The sequence below is a fragment of the Xenopus tropicalis genome, chromosome 2 (assembly GCF_000004195.4).
Source record: "Xenopus tropicalis strain Nigerian chromosome 2, UCB_Xtro_10.0, whole genome shotgun sequence".
Lineage (NCBI taxonomy): Eukaryota > Metazoa > Chordata > Amphibia > Anura > Pipidae > Xenopus > Xenopus tropicalis.
Genome location: NC_030678.2, coordinates 164,521,424 through 164,541,450, shown reverse-complemented (window position 1 = coordinate 164,541,450; position 20,027 = coordinate 164,521,424). Strand labels below are relative to the sequence as shown.

At 41.5% G+C, this 20,027-nt stretch overlaps 1 protein-coding gene across 1 annotated transcript; it reads left to right on the top strand.

The window, feature by feature from the left end:
* Nucleotides 1-3,549: 3,549 nt before the first annotated feature.
* cwc15 (CWC15 spliceosome-associated protein) lies at nucleotides 3,550-15,790 on the top strand. The gene is given in 7 exon segments (NM_001078733.1): nucleotides 3,550-3,584; nucleotides 5,052-5,193; nucleotides 8,560-8,672; nucleotides 9,401-9,483; nucleotides 10,424-10,531; nucleotides 13,138-13,256; nucleotides 15,486-15,790. Coding segments are annotated over 6 exon segments (684 nt in total). The 5' UTR covers nucleotides 3,550-3,584; nucleotides 5,052-5,062; the 3' UTR covers nucleotides 15,616-15,790.
* Nucleotides 15,791-20,027: the final 4,237 nt, after the last annotated feature.

The following is a 20,027-nucleotide window of genomic DNA, read 5'->3' as shown; positions in this document are numbered from 1 at the left end:
AAATAATCCGATCGTTTGGCCCTGGGGCCAAACGATCGGATTACATTTGAGGTTATGGGGCAGTCGGTTCGGGGACCACATCAACGAGCCGATGCGGTCCCCGATCCGACTGGATTTTCTAACCTGGCCGATCGAGATCTGGCCAATTTCAGGCCAGATCTCGGTCGGCCAGGCCGCTCTGTTCTGCCCATACACGGCCGATTAGCTGCTGAATCGGTCCAAGGGACCGATATCGGCAGCTATAGTCGCCCCGTGTATGGGGGCCTTAAGAAAAGGCTAAACTTCAGTTGCAAATAGAAAAGGCTGCAGATTTGGGGCAAATAACAATAATGAGGGACTTTAATTGCCCTGATATTGACTGAAGCAACAGTACTGCCATAGTGACCATAAGGTCATCTTATCAAGGTTTTCAGCTGTAAAATAGGGGCATATATTAATTGGAGGAGGGGGTCATTCTTCTACTACATATAGCGCTGGTAAGGCCACATCTAGGATACGCCTAGGAGTTCTGGTCTTCAGGGCTCAAACGGGATATTGTTGAATTAGACAGAGTCCACCCCCTAAGTGGGTCACCATTTTAAAACAACAGCTATAACCAACATTACCAAATGCATTACTATGAATAGGATTCCCTCTTAACATGGGCGTCCACAGAAGGGGGCAAGAGGGGGCACTTGCCCCCCCCTGGAAAAGTAGCAAAAAAACCAAAAAAACCTTACTCCGTTTCTGCACTGTCCCCTCAAGCCCATTTTGCTGTGCTCCGATTGGATCTCTACTCTTCTCTTTCCTTTTCCAGAATGGATATATGGGATATGTAACATTTTGTCTACATTCTGATATCCTTCCTGTAAAGTTTAATTGCAAATAAATATAGCACACCCATGAGTATTCGCTATAAGCATACCGCCCAACTGCCCCGCTTTCCGCGGGACAGTCCCGGTTTTGGTAGCGCGTCCCGCTGTCCCGGATAGTTCCATGAATGTCCCGCATTTCCGTAATGCGGGACATTCATGTAACTATCCCGACAGCGGGACGCGCTCGCTGTAGTCAGGCGTTCCCCAGTGGCTCCTCTCTATATGCGGCTCCTTGTTCGGCGGAGCCAGGCCCTTTTATAAGGTTGCGCCCGTGCGTATTGACGTCACACACACGCACGAGCGCAACCTTATAAAAGGGCCTGGCTCCGCCGAACAAGGAGCCGCATATAGAGAGGGGACTCTGAAGAAGAAGCTGCAGCATGTATGGAGGCACTGTATGGGGGGCACCTGTGTATGGGGGGCTAATGTGTATGGGGGACACTGTAGGGGGGGGCTACTGTGTATGGGGGGGCTACTCTGTATGGGGGGGCACCTGTGTATGGGGTGGCACCTGTGTATGGGGGCTAATGTGTATGGTGGGCTAATGTGTATGGGGGACACTGTGTGGGGGGGGGCTACTGTGTATGGGGGGGCTACTGTGTATGGGGGACACTGTGTGGGGGGGCTACTGTGTATGGGGGACACTGTGTGGGGGGGGCTACTCTGTATGGGGGGGGCTACTCTGTATGGGGGGGCCCCTGTGTATGGGGGCTAATGTGTATGGGGGACACTGTATTGGGGGGCTACTGTGTATGGGGGACACTGTGGGGGGGCTACTCTGTATGGGGGGCATCTGTGTATGGGGGGGGCTACTGTGTATGGGGGGCTACTGTGTATGGGGGCACTGTGTATGGGGGGGCAAAACTGGTACATAGTTATAACTCACTTATAACTGACTGCCTTCTCTCTATATTTGTATTTTATATGTAGGAGTTGCTATATTGTTTTCCTTAGGTAGTACAGTATGAGGGTATAGCACATTTGCATCTGATCCCGCCATTTCATCTATATAAAAGGAGTATTTTTAAAAAAAAATGGGGAGTGGCAATTGGGGCATGGCCACACAAAGTGGGCGTGGTCAAAAAATTAAGTATATAAGTATCTTTGAGAGTGTGTGTTATTTGTGTTAGTTTGTGTAGGCCTCAACTTGGCAAACTCCCTGCAACTCTGGGACCCTGCTGCCCCTTGGGTGAGTGCTTACCCGGTTGCTGGTGATCCGCCTGGGGAGGAACTGACCGGGAGACTTGCTGATTAACCAAACAAACTTCTTTATTCCAAACAGCATTCAGTGGTAATAAATGCAGACTCCGGTATCTCTCCCTTATATCCAAACCTGGAGTTTCTCTTGCTCCAGATAATCTCCCGTTTGGGAATATACTGTGACCTGAGCCAGCCACTGAATTTCCCTGAGCTACGGCCAGTAATGCCGGGAGGTGATAACCTCACTGATCTCCTCGGAGGGGCCTCAAACTGCCCAACTAAATACACTATCTATCTAGTATAAATAAATTTAAAGCAACTGGACTTGTTTGGTAACAAACAAGTCCAGTTGCTTTAGGGCTCTGGCACATGGGGCGATTAGTCGCCCGCGACAAATCTCCCTGTTCGTGGGTGACTAATCTCCCCGAGTTGCCATCAGTTGCCATCCCACCGGCGAACATGTAAGTCGCCGGTGGGATGGCACACGCGGCGCGATTTCGGCAAGTCGCCGAAAATGCCTCGCGAGGCAACTGCGCAGCGTGTACCATCCTTACATGCTCGCCGGTGGGATGGTAGTTCAGGGAGATTAGTTGCCCGTGACAAGGGAGATTTGTTGCGGGTGACTAATCTCCCCTTGTGCCAGAGCCCTTACATTTATTTATACTAGATATACCATGACCTGGATGAATGAAAATCTTCATAGACATACACTATCTATCCTTTCACTCCTAGAGTGACAATAAAATGTCTAACTGGCTCCTGTAGCTAACCTCTTAGAGAGGTGAAGTCCCAGGAAGAAGACCTCATGGTTTGTGAGTCCATTCCCTTTTATATTGCAGAACACCACCACCTAGTGGTCACTGCTGAACTGCAGAGGAAACTCTCTTTTAATCTGGAAAGAATAATTATAATAATATAATAATTAAAGATGAATTAAAAAGTTAAAAAAAAAATTGTAGATGTTTATGTAAAGTTGGGGGGAACACAGGTCAAAAAATTTCATAACGGTAATGATGCTTCATTGTTATTTGTATATGACAATAAACTAGAAACTATAGCACACACACAATTAGGACCACCCTTAGGTCCATATCCCACAAGGCCACCCACTGGTATGCCTGTCTAAAGGGGAACCCAGGCACAGGGGCCCAAATCTTGGGGTCCCTACATAAAAATTATTAAAAAGAATTAATGAATAACAAAAAAGGGCAACTAATTTAGTAAAGAGAAATCTCAGTTATGAAAAATGACTGCTCGGAAATGTTCTTATGTAAACCAACACAGAGAAGTCAGAAGCCCTGCACAGTGTTATATAATATTCTCCCTTTACCGCACATACACCCCCTGATTCATTACATAGCCACAACAAACATGGCCGCCGACGGCTTCCAATCAGCTGGAACGCCCTCTTGCTTACGTGACGCGTACTCCGAGCGCCGGAAGTTTCCCGGTGGAAAGAACTAGCGCGACGGGTAATTGTGACGCCAGTCGCCGTGGGATTTGGTGCTGGGGCTGAGGCGCTGTTACGGGGTGAGCGAAATCGCACCTTTGGGAAGAGGGGAATTCAGGCTGAACGGCAGCGATTATTTTAGTCATAGGGGATTGAGGCCCTCTAGGAGCAATATATCGCCCCCCACTATCCCTGTTGGCTGGGGAAGCTTACAGCTCGGCTTTATCTACTTAGCAATACTGTACCCTCCTGCCCAGTCTGTGAGTCCCCTGCTAATGTAAGGGAACTCGGCTGGTTAAGCCTATGGCCAGCAATATCAACTTGAGGGACAATTGAAAGTACAGGCATGGGATCCCTTATCTGGAAACCTGTTATCCAGAACGTTCCAAGTTACAGAAAGGCCATCTCCCATAGACTCCATTTTAATCAAATAATTCAAATTTTTAAAAATGATTCCCTTTTCTCTGTAATAATAAAACAGTACCTGTACTTGATCCCAACTAAGATATAATTACCCCTTATTGGAGCAGAACAGCCCTATTGGGTTTATTTAATGGTTAAATGATTCCCTTTTCTCTGTAATAATAAAACAGTACCTGTACTTGATCCCAACTAAGATATAATTACCCCTTATTGGGGCAGAACAGCCCTATTGGGTTTATTTAATGGTTAAATGATTCCCTTTTCTCTGTAATAATAAAACAGTACCTGTACTTGATCCCAACTAAGATATAATTACCCCTTATTGGGGGCAGAACAGCCCTATTGGGTTTATTTAATGGTTAAATGATTCCCTTTTCTCTGTAATAATAAAACAGTACCTGTACTTGATCCCAACTAAGATATAATTACCCCTTATTGGGGGCAGAACAGCCCTATTGGGTTTATTTAATGGTTAAATGATTCCCTTTTCTATGTAATAATAAAACAGTACCTGTACTTGATCCCAACTAAGATATAATTACCCCTTATTGGGGGCAGAACAGCCCTATTGGGTTTATTTAATGGTTAAATGGTTCCCTTTTCTCTGTAATAATAAAACAGTACCTGTACTTGATCCCAACTAAGATATAATTACCCCTTATTGGGGGCAGAACAGCCCTATTGGGTTTATTTAATGGTTAAATGATTCCCTTTTCTCTGTAATAATAAAACAGTACCTGTACTTGATCCCAACTAAGATATAATTACCCCTTATTGGGGGCAGAACAGTCCTGTTGGGTTTATTTCATGGTTAAATGATTCCCTTTTCTCTGTAATAATAAAACAGTACCTGTACTTGATCCCAACTAAGATATAATTACCCCTTACTGGGGCAGAATAAGCCTATTGGGTTTATTCAATATTTGAATGATTTTTACCAGACATAAGGTAGGAGATCCCTTATCTGGTCACGAGCATTCTGGATAACAGGTCCCATACCTGTAGTATCATTCTGCCTTTCCTGTGCTCTGCGCTGCTGCTTCTGACTCCTGAAGCTGTGTAGAAAAAGTCAGCTTATGAAAGTAGGAATTTTAAAACAGTTCTTGTATTTGTGTGTGAAACAGTTGTGTAAAAGATGACAACCGCGGCCAGGCCAACGTTTGAACCAGCAAGAGGCGGCAGAGGTAAAGGGGAAGCCGATCTCAGTCAGCTCTCAAAGCAGTATTCCAGCAGAGACCTCCCCTCTCACACTAAGATCAAATACAGGTATGTGAGTGGCTAAGGCATGTAAGATATTTGTTCTGTAGTCCTTAACATGGCACAGTGAATTATGTTGGTCATTAAAGGGGAAGTATATCCCCCTTTTCAAGATTATTTCACTTGTGCTTGTGTTGAACATTCTTTTTGTTATTATTTACAAACCATTATGAGACACCTCTGTATATGGGTGAAGACACACGGAGCTACTAGTAGCAGCTACTTGTCACGGCTACTAAAATAGACAGTGCTGATCATTTACTGATAATTGTCTCTAAATTGTGTGTTTTAGCAGAGGCAATTCTCAGTATTGTCTGTGGCAGGGGATTTTCTGGCGTTTAGTAGCCGTGACAAATAGCTGCTACTAAGTACCATGTGTCTTCATCCTAATACCTGTTCCTTATCACAGAGCCTAATGACTAAAGGCTGCCCCTGGGGGAAGGGAGGGGTTTGTTTATACAGTGGACTTTTCGTATGTATATATTTATTAAGCGGTACTTATGTACGCAGCGCTGTACAGTAGAATACATTAATACAAACAGGAGGTTATTAAAATAATAGATAAATACAAAGTATAACAATAAATACAGATAAATACAAGATACAGTTGCAATAAGTTAAGAGTCAAAGACACAAGAGGATGGAGGTCCCTGCCCCGTAGAGCATACAGTCTAGATGGGAGGGTAACTTACAGACACAAATAGGCAAATATAAGTGCTGTAGGTCACAGTGGGTGACATTACAATATAAGTGCCAGTTCCCAGATCAGGTGCTGGGTGAGTGCTCCAAAAGTTAGTCTTTAAGTTTAGTTTTAAGAACACTGGGGAGGATTTTCTTCGGAGGAAATCTGGGAGGGCATTCCAAATATAAGGGGCAGCAAGTTGGGAAACTGCAGTAGTAGTGGGGGGGGGGCGTAACCAAGCAGTTACTCTGCGAGGAACAGAGGAGTCGACCAGAAATGTACGGCGACACAAGGGAAGAGATGTAGTGAGGAGCAGAGGAATGGAGGGCTTTGAAGGTTAGGAGAAGGAGTTTGTAAGATATTCTTTGTTTAATAGGAAGCCATGATAAGGACTTTAGCAGGGGAAGGGCCTGAACTCTCCTGGATGAGAGGAGGAGAATTTTGGCAGCAGTGTTTAATATAGACTGTAGTGGGGAAAGATGGGAGTTAGGGAGGGCAGTTAGCAGCAGGTTACAGTAGTCAAGTAGTCGGGATAGGATGAGAGCATGCATGAGCAGCCTAGCTGTTGCAGTAGAAAAAAAGGGACAAATTTTAACAATATTGCGCAGGAAAAAGTGACAGGTTTTGACAGGGCTGTTAATATGGTCAGAGAAGGAGAGACTGGAGTCAAATATCACCCCCAAACAACGCGCCAAATAGACAGGGTTGAAGAGGGTGCCATCGATAGAGATCCTATGAACTAAAAGTAAAATGTGACTTTGCTTTCAGTTATCGAATTTGCCTTATTAGTAGCACAAATAGCAAAGCGATTTAAAACAATAGGCAGGAAGTATGTTCAGATCCAGCTCTAATCTTTGAGTTTCTAATCAGTGGGTTTACTGGCCATTTAGAGGTGGCATAAAGGCATAAACCCATTTTAATAAAGCACAAATACAACTTATTTTTGCATTTTATCTCTAATACTTTACATACTTAATTGACTGATGCTTCTTCCCTCCTTACTACCTCCTTTCCTGCTCATCTTCTGAAACTATAGTTATGGTGGCTCAGGGTCCAAAGATTGACATTGCAGCCATCCTATCAGGCACATGGTGGGAGGGCGAGAACTACCGCTCTGTTTTCATACACATAAATGTCAGCTGTTCCCTATGTTATATGCAGCCTTAAGCATTCCCTCCCTGACTTGTTTATTTCTGCAAAGTTTACTGCCATATTCCAATCCATTCCTGCCACCCCACCCCCATATTTGCAGTGCTGCTTTTGCTCTATTTCTGACCAGCTTCTCTGTGCTACTTATAATGCAAATATTGCTTTATAGCACTTGGGTCTTCGATTCCATCCTGGGCACTGTCTGCAAGAAGTGTGTATGTTCTTCCCGTGTCTGTTTGGATTTCCTTTGGATACTCTAGTTCAGGGATCCCCAACTTTTCTTACTCGTGAGCCACAGTCAAATGTAAAAAGACTTGGGGAGCAACACAAGCACCATAAAAGTTCATGGAGGAGCCAAATAAGGGCTTAGATTGGCTATTAGGGGCCAATGCTATGCTATGCACCCTATCAGCTTACAGGGGGCTTTATTTGGTAGGAAATCTTGTTTTTATTCAACCAAAACTTGCCCCCAAGTCAGGAATTCAAAAATAACTCACTGAGAGCAACATTCAAGGGGTTGGGGAGCAACATGGTGCCCCCGAGCCACTGGTTGGGGATCACTGCTCTAGTTTTTCTCCCAAACTCCAAAACCATACTGGCAGGTTAACTGGTTTCTAATTAAACTGTCCATAGTCAGTGTGAAAGGGACCTTCGAGTGTAAGCTTCACTGGGTCAGGGGCTGATTGGAGTGATAGGAATCTGCCTAATGTGCTGCGGAATATACTGGCACAAAATAAAGTGTAATAATAATACTCACAGGCTCACATCTCATAATAATAACTTCATGGCTCCTTCCATAGAGCAATTAGTTCTTTGGCTAAACATATTTACATGTGATCGGGACACCATGGAACAAGCAAGGTAAATGCTTGTAAGCAGATCGGGATGATCAGACCCTGTGAGACATATTTGCTTATGTGTGAATAATTTGTAGTAAGGAAAAGCCGCTTAGAGCTAGACCACCCCATATTATACCCTATGTCTGATAACACTAACCCTATTGTTTAGACTTGTTGATTTTCATTTTGGCATGCATGATTGGTTGCTTTAAGCCAAGGGCCATGGTATCTTAATTTAGTTTATTTTCAATAACAGCAGAAATCGTGAGCCTTTTGGAAAAGAGAATTTGACACAAATCATGAATTCCCATGGGCCCTGTTATGGTCATTGAAAGGTATCAGCTGACCCCGAGGCTACTCCTCCATTCTGTATTCTGCTCAATGAAAATAGCATACAGATCCACATATGTGGCCAATTAACACCTAATCTACATGTTGAGTCCATGTTATAAAGGAATAATTGAGAATTTAAGACAAATTTGGCCACCTGAGGGTTACTCCATCACAATGACAACCAATAACTTTTTGAAGTTTCACTGGCAGACAGTGCTGTTTATTGTTTTGCTTTCTGCTTCCCTAATAGATACCTGATTTGCTCATAGATAATGATTTTTTTTATGGTGGGCTGGTGGAAATACCTAGAATACAATGTCCAAAACTATATTGTCCATATATCAAGAGTATGCACACTTACTGTATCTCCAGACAGGCTACCCAGGATGCCCCAGAGGAAGTGAGAAGCCGTGATTTCAGGCGGGAGCTTGAGGAGAGAGAACGTGTTGCTGTCAGGGAGAAGAACAGAGACAGGCCAACAAGAGGTAGGAGTCTGTTATACTTTAGAAGACATATTGGATAATGGAAAAAACCCTAATTTTATTAAGGCAATTATGAATAATATATGGTGCTGGTTTCACTTTGGGTTTAAAATGAATCTGTAAAAATAGATCCTCTCAGTCCTCTGTCCGTGTTTCAAATGAAGGGTGGGTGGTGTCCTTACAGTCCCTGCCAGAAGCACAGTAGGAGGGAGAGAGCCAATCACAGCCCTGCACTCACACAAGCAAAAACAGGCTTCAGTTCCCTATCTGCTCAGCCTAGCTACTGATTTTTATATGATATGTCTCCTATAAGGACCATTACTATAAGGACTTATCAAGAACTCAGCCTATGAGTCAGCTTTGTTCACAAAAAAGTGTAAAAAGCTTTGCCTGCCCCATGGAGGCGCTCCTAAAGGTGCAGGTCTTTGCAATCTAAAATGGAGTACAAGGGCCTACATTTGTCATTGGTGTATACATGAGGGGCAGGCTGGAGTAGGCACTGGTGCCCCATCTTACCCCAATTCCTTCCCCATAACTTATGAACCATTCAGGTGTTCATATTAGGGAGGGCTGTCCTTCAGCACGTGGCCTTTGATGTTCAATTTATATAACCCTATACTAAACAGATGACTGATTTTCCTTAGAGAAAAGTATACAGTATATATTAGATATATTAAACGCAATATTCTAGTGGCTGTTCTAATGTGTGTTTCTCTTTTATTTTATTTTAGAGCATGCCTCATCTGTGTCAAAGAAACCACGTCTGGACCAGATACCAGCAGCAAACCTTGATGCAGATGATCCACTCACAGATGTAAGCAGATGTTGTACACAGCGCTTATTAAAACTAAACACATGTTTCAGCAATTAAAATAAAATGTAATAGTCTCTCTGAAAATGCCTTGGTTAGCAAAATGGGTCCCTAGTAGGGTGAGTACTTCTGTGACAGAATGTGTGGGTCACTGCTGGCTCAGCCCTCAACTTATACCTGATACTGGTACACTTCCATGCTATGTGCTAGGCTGTGTTGTGTTTTATCTTGTGTTGTGTTATGGGATATTTTATAATGCATATATATTATAAAAACCCATCAGTTAATAGAGCTTCTCCAGCAGAATCCTGCATTGAAATCGGTTTCAAAAACACAAACAGATTTTTTTTAATATTTCATTTTGAAACTTCAAATGGGCCTAGACATATTCTTCATTTCCCAGAGTTCCACAGCCATGTGACCTATGCTCTGATAAACTTCAGTCACACTTTACTGCTGCGCTGCAAGTTGGAGTGATATCTCCCCCCTCCCAGCAGCCGATCAGCAAAACAATGGGAAGGGAGCAAGATAGCAGCTCCCAGTAGGTATCAGAATAGCACTCAATAGTAAGAAATCCAAGTCCGGCTTGGGACTCCTCCAGTTACATGGGAGTAGGAGAAACAATAGGTTAGCTGAAAGCAGTTCTAATGTGTAGCGCTGGCTGAAAGCTCAGACTCAGGCACAAGGCACTGAGATGGCGCCTACACACCAATATTACAGCTACAAATACATTTGTTCAAGAATAAAATTTTAAATGGCAGAGTGAAATATTTGCATAATGTAAAGCACATATTTAATCTTTTTTCAAATGTTTTAATACTAATGTAAGAGCAGAGTGTACTTTGCCCTTATTGGGCACATTCTTTTGGCTGCTCAGGGGGTTATGGTGGCTGAATACTCAGTTGATAGTGTGGCAAATAAATTGTGTTTGTCTGGACTGTAGGAAGATGCTGATGATGACTCTGATGAAGACAGTGATGATGACACAGCCGCACTACTTGCTGAGCTAGAGAAAATTAAGAAGGAGCGGGCAGAGGAGCAAGCCCGGAAGGTAAGGACACCTGTGCCCTGTGTAATAGCTGCCGATGTAACTATCCAACAACAACATATTTCTCCAGCCTGTAAGAGATACAGACCCTCTTTATTATATCTTTACTCTTCTCTTGTTAATAGACACATTTTTTCCCCATGTACCCTATAGGCTCTTGGCTGTGTGCCCTCTTCTGTAGGGTGCCTAGTACAGGCATAGACACCAACTAAAAACTCTCAGAATAATATTATAAAACACAAGGGCACATTCAGTCTTTGTAAAAGAAAAGTAAAATTACTGGGGGCCAAGTTGCTAGGCATCCCAGTGATTCTAGGTGCTTACCTGCTACCCCAGGGCTGGTTGTCCTCCCCTTCAAAAAATACACCAGCCTGGTACAGTTTGCTGTATGTCACACCTCCAGCCAATCTTTGTCGGCCATGGGCAAGTGAATTTGCAGTACAGAACTTTTTTTGAGATTCCTTTACTGTGCGTTTGACTTCATAAATTTGGCCCTGGGGACAGCTGGAAGATGGCTACGCTCAGCAAACAGTACCTCAGACTGTTGCATTCTTTGAAGAAGAGGAGCAGCAGCCCTATGCTTTATGGATGACTTAAATTAAAGTGGGGGTACCTAACAACAACGAGCCGGTGCGGTCCCTGATCCGAAGGAAAAATCAATCCTGCCGAATTGAGATCCGGCTGATTTTTCTTTTCTGCAGTGGTTTTGCTTAATATCGGCATTTCTAAAAAGCCAGTAATACCATACAGTTAGTTCAAGCAGCTCCTACAACTAATTGATTTCTCCGTAGCAGATATCCTCTAAGAGTCCTTTATTCTATAGAGAGAAACCCGCAGCCCCTCTGCTGGCATCAGCCGCCACTTTTGTCTGCACCTGGAACCATTGTGCCGTCCTGGGTGCAGGCACACACAGTGGATATCCACTCCGCAATGCAAATGCACGCAATTGAGCACTGATACCAGGCGTGTGTGTCTGCACTCAGCCCCCATGTGGCATCAGCCTAAATATATTGTGTTCTACACAGTTATCTATTATCTGCTATGTGTGCCCTATTGCCCAATAACAACTCGAATGGCTGCCCCATGGTGACACGTCGACTTATTTATATAAACTGTAGTACAGGTATTGGACCCCTGATCCGGAAACCCATTATCCGGAAATTCCCGAATTACAGAAAGGCCATCTCCCATAGACTCCATTTTAATCAAATAGTTCACATTTTAAAAATGATTCCCTTTACTCTGTAATAATAAAACAGTACCTGTACTTGATCCCAACTAAGATATAATTACCCCTTATTGGGGGCAGAACAGCCCTATTGGGTTTATTTAATGGTTAAATGATTCCCTTTTCTCTGTAATAATAAAACAGTACCTGTACTTGATCCCAACTAAGATATAATTACCCCTTATTGGGGGCAGAACAGCCCTATTGGGTTTATTTCATGGTTAAATGATTCCCTTTTCTCTGTAATAATAAAACAGTACCTGTACTTGATCCCAACTAAGATATAATTACCCCTTATTGGGGCAGAACAGTCCTATTGGGTTTATTTAATGGTTAAATGATTCCCTTTTCTCTGTAATAATAAAACAGTACCTGTACTTGATCCCAACTAAGATATAATTACCCCTTATTGGAGCCAAAACAACCCTATTGGGCTTAATTACTGTTTAAATAATTTTATTAGCAGACTTAAGGTATGGGGATCCAAATTATGTAAAGATCCCTTATCCAGAAAACCCCAGGTCCCGAGCATTCTGGATAATGGGTCCCGTACCTGTTCGGTTTTTAATACAGGTACTTAGTTCTTACCAAAGCACAGTAACCGTGCATAATAAAACCCTTTCATTTTTTGGTGTTTACTGGTTCTTTGTGGCAATTGAGAACCCTTCTGGAGACATAATTACAGCACAAGTTGGACAACCTGACAGTTTGAAAACACAATAGGAAAGAGGATCCTGCCGCCAAATGGAAAAGGAGCTAGAAACTTGCCCATGGAATTGAGTTGGAAAATTCTCTTCAATTCCTCAAACCGCATTAGAGTCAGAAGCGATGCAGTTGCAGACTAAGGGTGGTCTAGAAATTGTCCCATATTATATTCTCCTTGCCGCTTGTGGTCAGAGCAAATTGCTGAGGGAATAGGAAAGCGCCGCGCTGAATCAACATGCAGATTTGTCAGGAGGAAGTCATTTGGGCTCTTTGATTGCAGATTCGCTTTGCAGTGGCCAAATGTATAATTAAACATGTGCCTCGGGCTGTAATTCCTAATAGCAATATTCTGTCATGGCAAGGGGGGTGTGTGTCACTCAGCCTGACCCAAATACTGCCTAGGAACATATACTTGTGCATGTAACTCACTTGTCAAGGGTACTGGCAGACTGAAAGGGCAAAATCTAAAGGGGAAGTTAGACCCTCATGGAACACAAAATATTTTACAGTGTACATAGAAAAGCTATTGTTGTCTTAGGAGAGAAGGCAGTGCTGGGGATTCACAGCCAATGCCCATTCCCAAGAATGCCCACAATGCCCTCCTTGCCCCTGTTGCTAAACCTACCAGGTTAAGACTTGCTCTTGCATGTGCTAAGTATTTCTCTTCTACGTACAGGAACTGGAACAGAAAGCTGAAGAGGAGCGGATCCGCATGGAGAACATCTTGAGCGGGAACCCACTGCTAAATCTCACAGGCCCAGCCCAATCAGTAGCCGCGTTTAAAGTTAAACGAAGGTAACACATGCAGCACTGGATTATGTAGTAACTGCCCAATGTTTGCACGGGTTAAGTTGCCCAGTGTTTGCTTTCTTTTCCATTTCTATTCTATACATACAGTATAGTGTGACATTTATATTCTATATATACAGTATAGTGTGACATTTATATTCTATATATACAGTATAGTGTGCCATTTATAGTCTATATATACAGTATAGTGTGCCATTTATAGTCTATATATACAGTATAGCGTGACATTTATAGTCTATATATACAGTATAGCGTGCCATTTATATTCTATATATACAGTATAGCGTGACATTTATAGTCTATATATACAGTATAGTGTGACATTTATATTCTATATATACAGTATAGCGTGACATTTATAGTCTATATATACAGTGTAGCGTGCCATTTATAGTCTATATATACAGTATAGCGTGACATTTATAGTCTATATATACAGTATAGCGTGCCATTTATAGTCTATATATACAGTATAGCGTGCCATTTATAGTCTATATATACAGTATAGTGTGCCATTTATAGTCTATATATACAGTATAGTGTGACATTTTTATTCTATATATACAGTATAGTGTGACATTTATATTCTATATATACAGTATAGTGTGACATTTATACTCTGTATATACAGTATAGTGTGACATTTATATTCTGTATATATATATATATATATATATATATATATATACAGTATAGTGTGACATTTATATTCTATATATACAGTATAGTGTGACATTTATATTCTATATATACAGTATAGTGTGACATTTATATTCTATATATACAGTATAGTGTGACATTTATATTCTATATATACAGTATAGTGTGACATTTATATTCTATATATACAGTATAGTGTGACATTTATATTCTATATATACAGTATAGTGTGACATTTATACTCTGTATATACAGTATAGTGTGACATTTATACTCTGTATATACAGTATAGTGTGACATTTATATTCTATATATATATATATATATATATATATATATACAGTATAGTGTGACCGTTATACTCTATATATACAGTATAGTGTGACATTTATATTCTATATATACAGTATAGTGTGACATTTATATTCTATATATACAGTGTAGCGTGCCATTTATATTCTATATATACAGTATAGTGTGCCATTTATATTCTATATATACAGTATAGTGTGACATTTATATTCTATATATACAGTATAGTGTGCCATTTATACTCTATATATACAGTATAGTGTGCCATTTATACTCTATATATACAGTATAGTGTGCCATTTATACTCTATATATACAGTATAGTGTGCCATTTATACTCTATATATACAGTATAGCGTGCCATTTATAGTCTATATATACAGTATAGCGTGCCATTTATAGTCTATATATACAGTATAGCGTGCCATTTATAGTCTATATATACAGTATAGCGTGCCATTTATAGTCTATATATACAGTATAGCGTGACATTTATAGTCTATATATACAGTATAGTGTGACATTTATAGTCTATATATACAGTATAGCGTGACATTTATAGTCTATATATACAGTGTAGCGTGCCATTTATAGTCTATATATACAGTATAGCGTGCCATTTATAGTCTATATATACAGTATAGCGTGACATTTATAGTCTATATATACAGTATAGTGTGACATTTATAGTCTATATATACAGTATAGCGTGACATTTATAGTCTATATATACAGTGTAGCGTGCCATTTATAGTCTATATATACAGTATAGCGTGACATTTATAGTCTATATATACAGTATAGCGTGCCATTTATAGTCTATATATACAGTATAGCGTGACATTTATAGTCTATATATACAGTATAGTGTGACATTTATAGTCTATATATACAGGATAGCGTGACATTTATATTCCATATATACCGTGTAGCGTGACATTTATATTCTATATATACAGTGTAGTGTGACATTTATACTCTATATATACAGTATATAGTGCGAGTGGGCCCCTAAGCTCAGGTAAGTGACAGCAGCACAGAGTGTGGGGAGGGAATCAGCAGAAAAGGAGATGGGGGGGTAATGGGGCATCTTTGGGGGCACAGACCTTCCCTGCTAAAGGGCTGTGGGTGCTTTGAGTGCAACACAAGCCAAGCATATTGAGCCTCATTAGTTGAGTGTCAGTTCTCCTTAAATATTCCTGCTTACAAACGGCACTAACATGGGTCTCCCTTCTGTCTCAGGTGGGACGACGACGTTGTATTTAAGAACTGCGCCAAGGGAGTCGATGAAATGAAAAAGGACAAGAGATTTGTGAATGACACTTTACGTTCTGAATTCCACAAAAAGTTTATGGAAAAATACATCAAGTAGTACAGTTTTATGTGCTCCATTCTGGAGGTGGTTCCTTTAATGGCTGTCGGACTTTAGAAGGCCATGTCTTTGCGCTGAGTTGCGCAGCACCCGCCTCATCGTGCTCAGCGACATCACGCTTCTTAATTGCTTGTCTTTGTGTGCTCATCAATAAATAAATTCCATTTGTTTTCTACTTCTATGTTTCCGTAGTTCTGTTTCTTCTGTTTTGGTTCTGAATGTTGGATAAAAGCACCGCTCTGCCAGGAACAGGTTGGCATTAGTTACAGTGGGTTTCAGTGATTATGTATTCTGCTGTGGCCCCTTTGCATTCCCAGCACCCTAATCCCACTTATATTAGAGCATCCCATGCAATTGCCCACTCACGTGCTGAAGATTGTTGTATACGCCACTAGTCTTGCATGTTAGCAGGGTAGCACCCCACGGAGCAGGTTAGTTGGTTTGCATGCACTGTGCTATAAAGGGGTTGTTCACCTTTGAGTTAACTTTTAGTATGATGTAGAGAGTAATATTCTTTGACAATTTACAATTGGTCTTCATATTTTATTATTTGTAGTTTTTTCATTATTTCAATCATTGTTCAGGAACGCGCTCCAGTTTGGAGTTGTAACAGCTACCTGGTTGCTAGGGTCCAAATTAGCTTAGCAACCAGGGAGTGGCTCGAATGAGAGACTGCTATATGACTAGGAGAGGGACTGAATAGAAATAAAAGCTATATAAAGGAACAATAACAATAAAACTGTAGCCTCACAGAGCAATAGTTATTGGCTGTAGGGTCAGTGACCCCCATTTGAAAGTTGGAAAGAGTCCGAAGAAGAAGGCAAATCATTAAAAAACTGTAAGAAATAAATCATGAAGACCAACTGAAAAGTTGCTTGGAATGGTTCATTCTAAAACATACTAAAAGTTGAAGAAGGAAAGGCTAATAAAGAGTTAATCTCAAGCTGCAGGCATACCTTCAGTTCTCTCAATAGTGCCCTTAAGTCTCCCCATATTTCTCTCGTTCAGATGGTCAGAAGCCAAAAAGGAAGAAAAAACGTTGAGCTCTGTAAAGAAAGTTCCCATAATGCCTCGCTTCTGCACGAAAAGCAAGACCACTGTATATGCTCAGTTAGTTAGACTATGAGTCAGCTTCCTGCTGATTGGCTCAGATCCACATTCCTAAGGGGGGGGAGGGAGCAGGAGAGAGCAGAAAGCTGCGTGTCTCTGGCACAGGAAAACAGAGACAATAAATCCTGAGACAGAGGACTCAGTGCAGCGTTTCTGTGAGTGCTTATGGCTGTGTTTACATAGACCTTTCTGATAAAGCTTACTTAGTTTTTACCTTTCCTTCTCCTTTAAAGGTGAACATTGCCCACTTTATAACCTGGGTGTGGTTCAACCCCTTCCAAGGATGTCACAAAGGGCTGGGAAAGGCTTGGTGACATCAACTGAGGTGAGAGGTTTCGGTTAGAGTCCTATGCGGAACCCCTCCATACCCGAGTTAAGTCGTATTCTTCAGCAGCTACATGGATTCATGACCGAGATCAAGCTCACGTGGCGGGAAATGTGGCAGGAATAGCGGAGAATCATTACGTTCAGCGCCCACACAACCAAAAGTTTATTGAGGAGAAAAATGCATCTGGTGAGGATCCAAGTGTTCAGAGAAGATGGAGACGCTGCTCCCCAGTATACAGAGGCAGCAATTAGCTTCTAAGGACAAGTTAGACAATGTTATCATCTGCAACTATTATTGTGTCAATACAGCCATAAGCACTCACAGAAACGCTGAGAGTCCTCTATCAAAAGATGTGTTGTTTCCTGAGACACGCAGCTCTCTGCTCTCCCCTCTCCTGCTCCCCCCTCCCTCAAGAATGCTAAGAATTCCCCCCCACTTAGGAATGTGGATCAGCAGGAAGCTGACTCGTAGGGGCCGATTCATTAAAACAAATTCGAATCCCGAATGGGAAAAATTCGGATTGGATACAATGATTTCTGAAGATCGCAAATATCACGAAAATGCTTACAATAAAATCGTATTAGTCACGATAATATCGTATTGGCGATCCGAAAGTCACAAACATGAAAAAAACGGCGAAAATACGCTCCGAGCGTTCGTGTTTTAATAAATCTCCCCCATAGTCTTACACACTGAGCATGTACACTGGTCTGGGTCTGGGTGCAGGAGGGAGGCATTATGGGAACTTTCTTTACACAGCTCAGCATTTTTTCTTGTTTGGCTTCTGATCATCTGAACGGGAGAAATATGGGGAGACTTAAGGGCACTATTGAGAGAACTGAAGGTATGCCTGCAGCTTGAGATTAACTCTTTATTAGCCTTTCCTTCTCCTTTAAATTAAAAATGCATTGTGCCAATGTACAAAAGGGCCCTAGAACAGATAATAGAAATCATTTCTAGTAAACTCAACGGAAAAAGCAACCACATCCAGCCAGTAATCATTTGGCCAAGGAGGAAAGGGAGACATTCAGGCAGGGGCGGGCCAAGCCGACCGGACGCCCTAGGCAACCCGGTCGGCCAACTCCGCCCACCCCCGAATGGCACATGCGCGCCAAAGCACAGGAGGCGGTGCAGGGTGGGGAGGGGCGATTAGATCGGTCATTGCCTCCGCCGCTAATTACAAGCGGCGGAGGCAATGACAAAGTAGCACTAGGGGCAGGCAGGAGAGGCCCCCCAATCGTTGCGCCCTAGGCAGCTGCCCCTTCTGCCTACCCCTAGTTCCGACCCTGCATTCAGGGGCTGATTTACTAAAAAAATTTTTTATGGCATTAAAAGTCATATAAACGTGACATGGTATAAATTCGAATTAAAATCGATCATTGCTGTATTTATAAAATGTCAGGATCATGCTTGAATCATTTGTACGGAAAGTTCAAGTTTATATTCCAAAATCCTGACTTTTTTGAGATGAAAGTATTGTTAAAACTTGAGTTCAAAAATTTGAGTTTAAACGGACGTTCGTTTCCATGAATCCTCCTTATTTTTCCCAAACAGGAATTGCTCCAGCAGCCATTTTAGGAGCATCGGCACTCTTGGAAAACAATAATGTGTTTCAGTTTCACTTGAAACTGGGTGAAACAAAAAACAATGAGGGAATAACTTCTCCTTGAAAACATGTGAAATAGAAAACAATGAAGGGATTAATTTCCCCTTGAAAATGTGTGAAATAGAAAACAATAAAGGGATTAATTTCCCCTTGATAACGTGTGAAATAGAAAACAATAAAGGGATTAATTTCCCCTTGAAAATGTGTGAAATAGAAAACAATAAAGGGATTAATTTCCCCTTGAAAATGTGTGAAATAGAAAACAATGATGGGATTAATTTCCCCTTGAAAATGTGTGAAATAGAAAACAATGATGGGATTAATTTCCCCTTGAAAATGTGTGAAATAGAAAACAATGAAGGGATTAATTTCCCCTTGAAAATGTGTGAAATAGAAAACAATAAAGGGATTAACTTTCCCTTGAAATTGGGCAAAACAGAAACAATGATGGGGAATAACTTCTCCTGTCAAGGACAAGCTGTCACTGATTATTCTATTCCCCTACTATTCTAAGCCTCCATAGGACTCCATGGTGCTCGACAGATCAAACCTGATAATTTTTTTATGAAAAATAATGAATAAATCACAAATTATGTTAAGTTATTTTAGAAAAACTCCCCAAAACTCTTAATTTTTCGAGAAACAATATCAGAAAAATCAGGTACTGGCAAAAAACCAGGAGAGGGGAGAGAGCTGTGTGTCTCTGGCAAAACAGACACAACAAATCTCTTGATAGCTTTATCAGAAAGGTCTTTGTATATAGAGCCATAAGCACTGACAGAAACGCTCTTTCAAAAGAAACAGGATTTCTTGTCTCCTTTTTTGTAAACATGTTCTTGGGTATCTGACTTCCTCTCTCAGAAACATCCTTCATTCCCAGGGCCAGAGTCTGCGCAGTTCTCTCCTCTCTTGCTCTCCCGCCCATAAGAATTCATAAAACTCACTCCCCCCGCATTAGGAATGTGTAATCTGAGCTATAACGGCTATAACTGCAGCAGGAAGCTATGAAGACCAAGACCATTTTTAAAAATGTGAATTATTTGATTAAAATGGGGTCTATGGGAGACAGGCTTTCTGTAATTCGGAGCTTTCTGGATAACGGGTTTCCGGATAAGGGGTCCCATACCTGTATCGCCATTTTTTTCATTATTTACAGTTTCATCCCCAATTCAAACTCGGTATCGGCCAGATGAATTCATTCTGAACGACGTGGCTCTATTCGCCGAATGAATAAACAGCCCAATTCCAACGAATAACAACAAAACGATTTATTGAATGCTGATTTCGATAATTTGTGCTAATATAAAAGGGGGCGTATATTTGTTATCTTGTTGTGAAAACAATATTTACAGTACAAATATAATAACA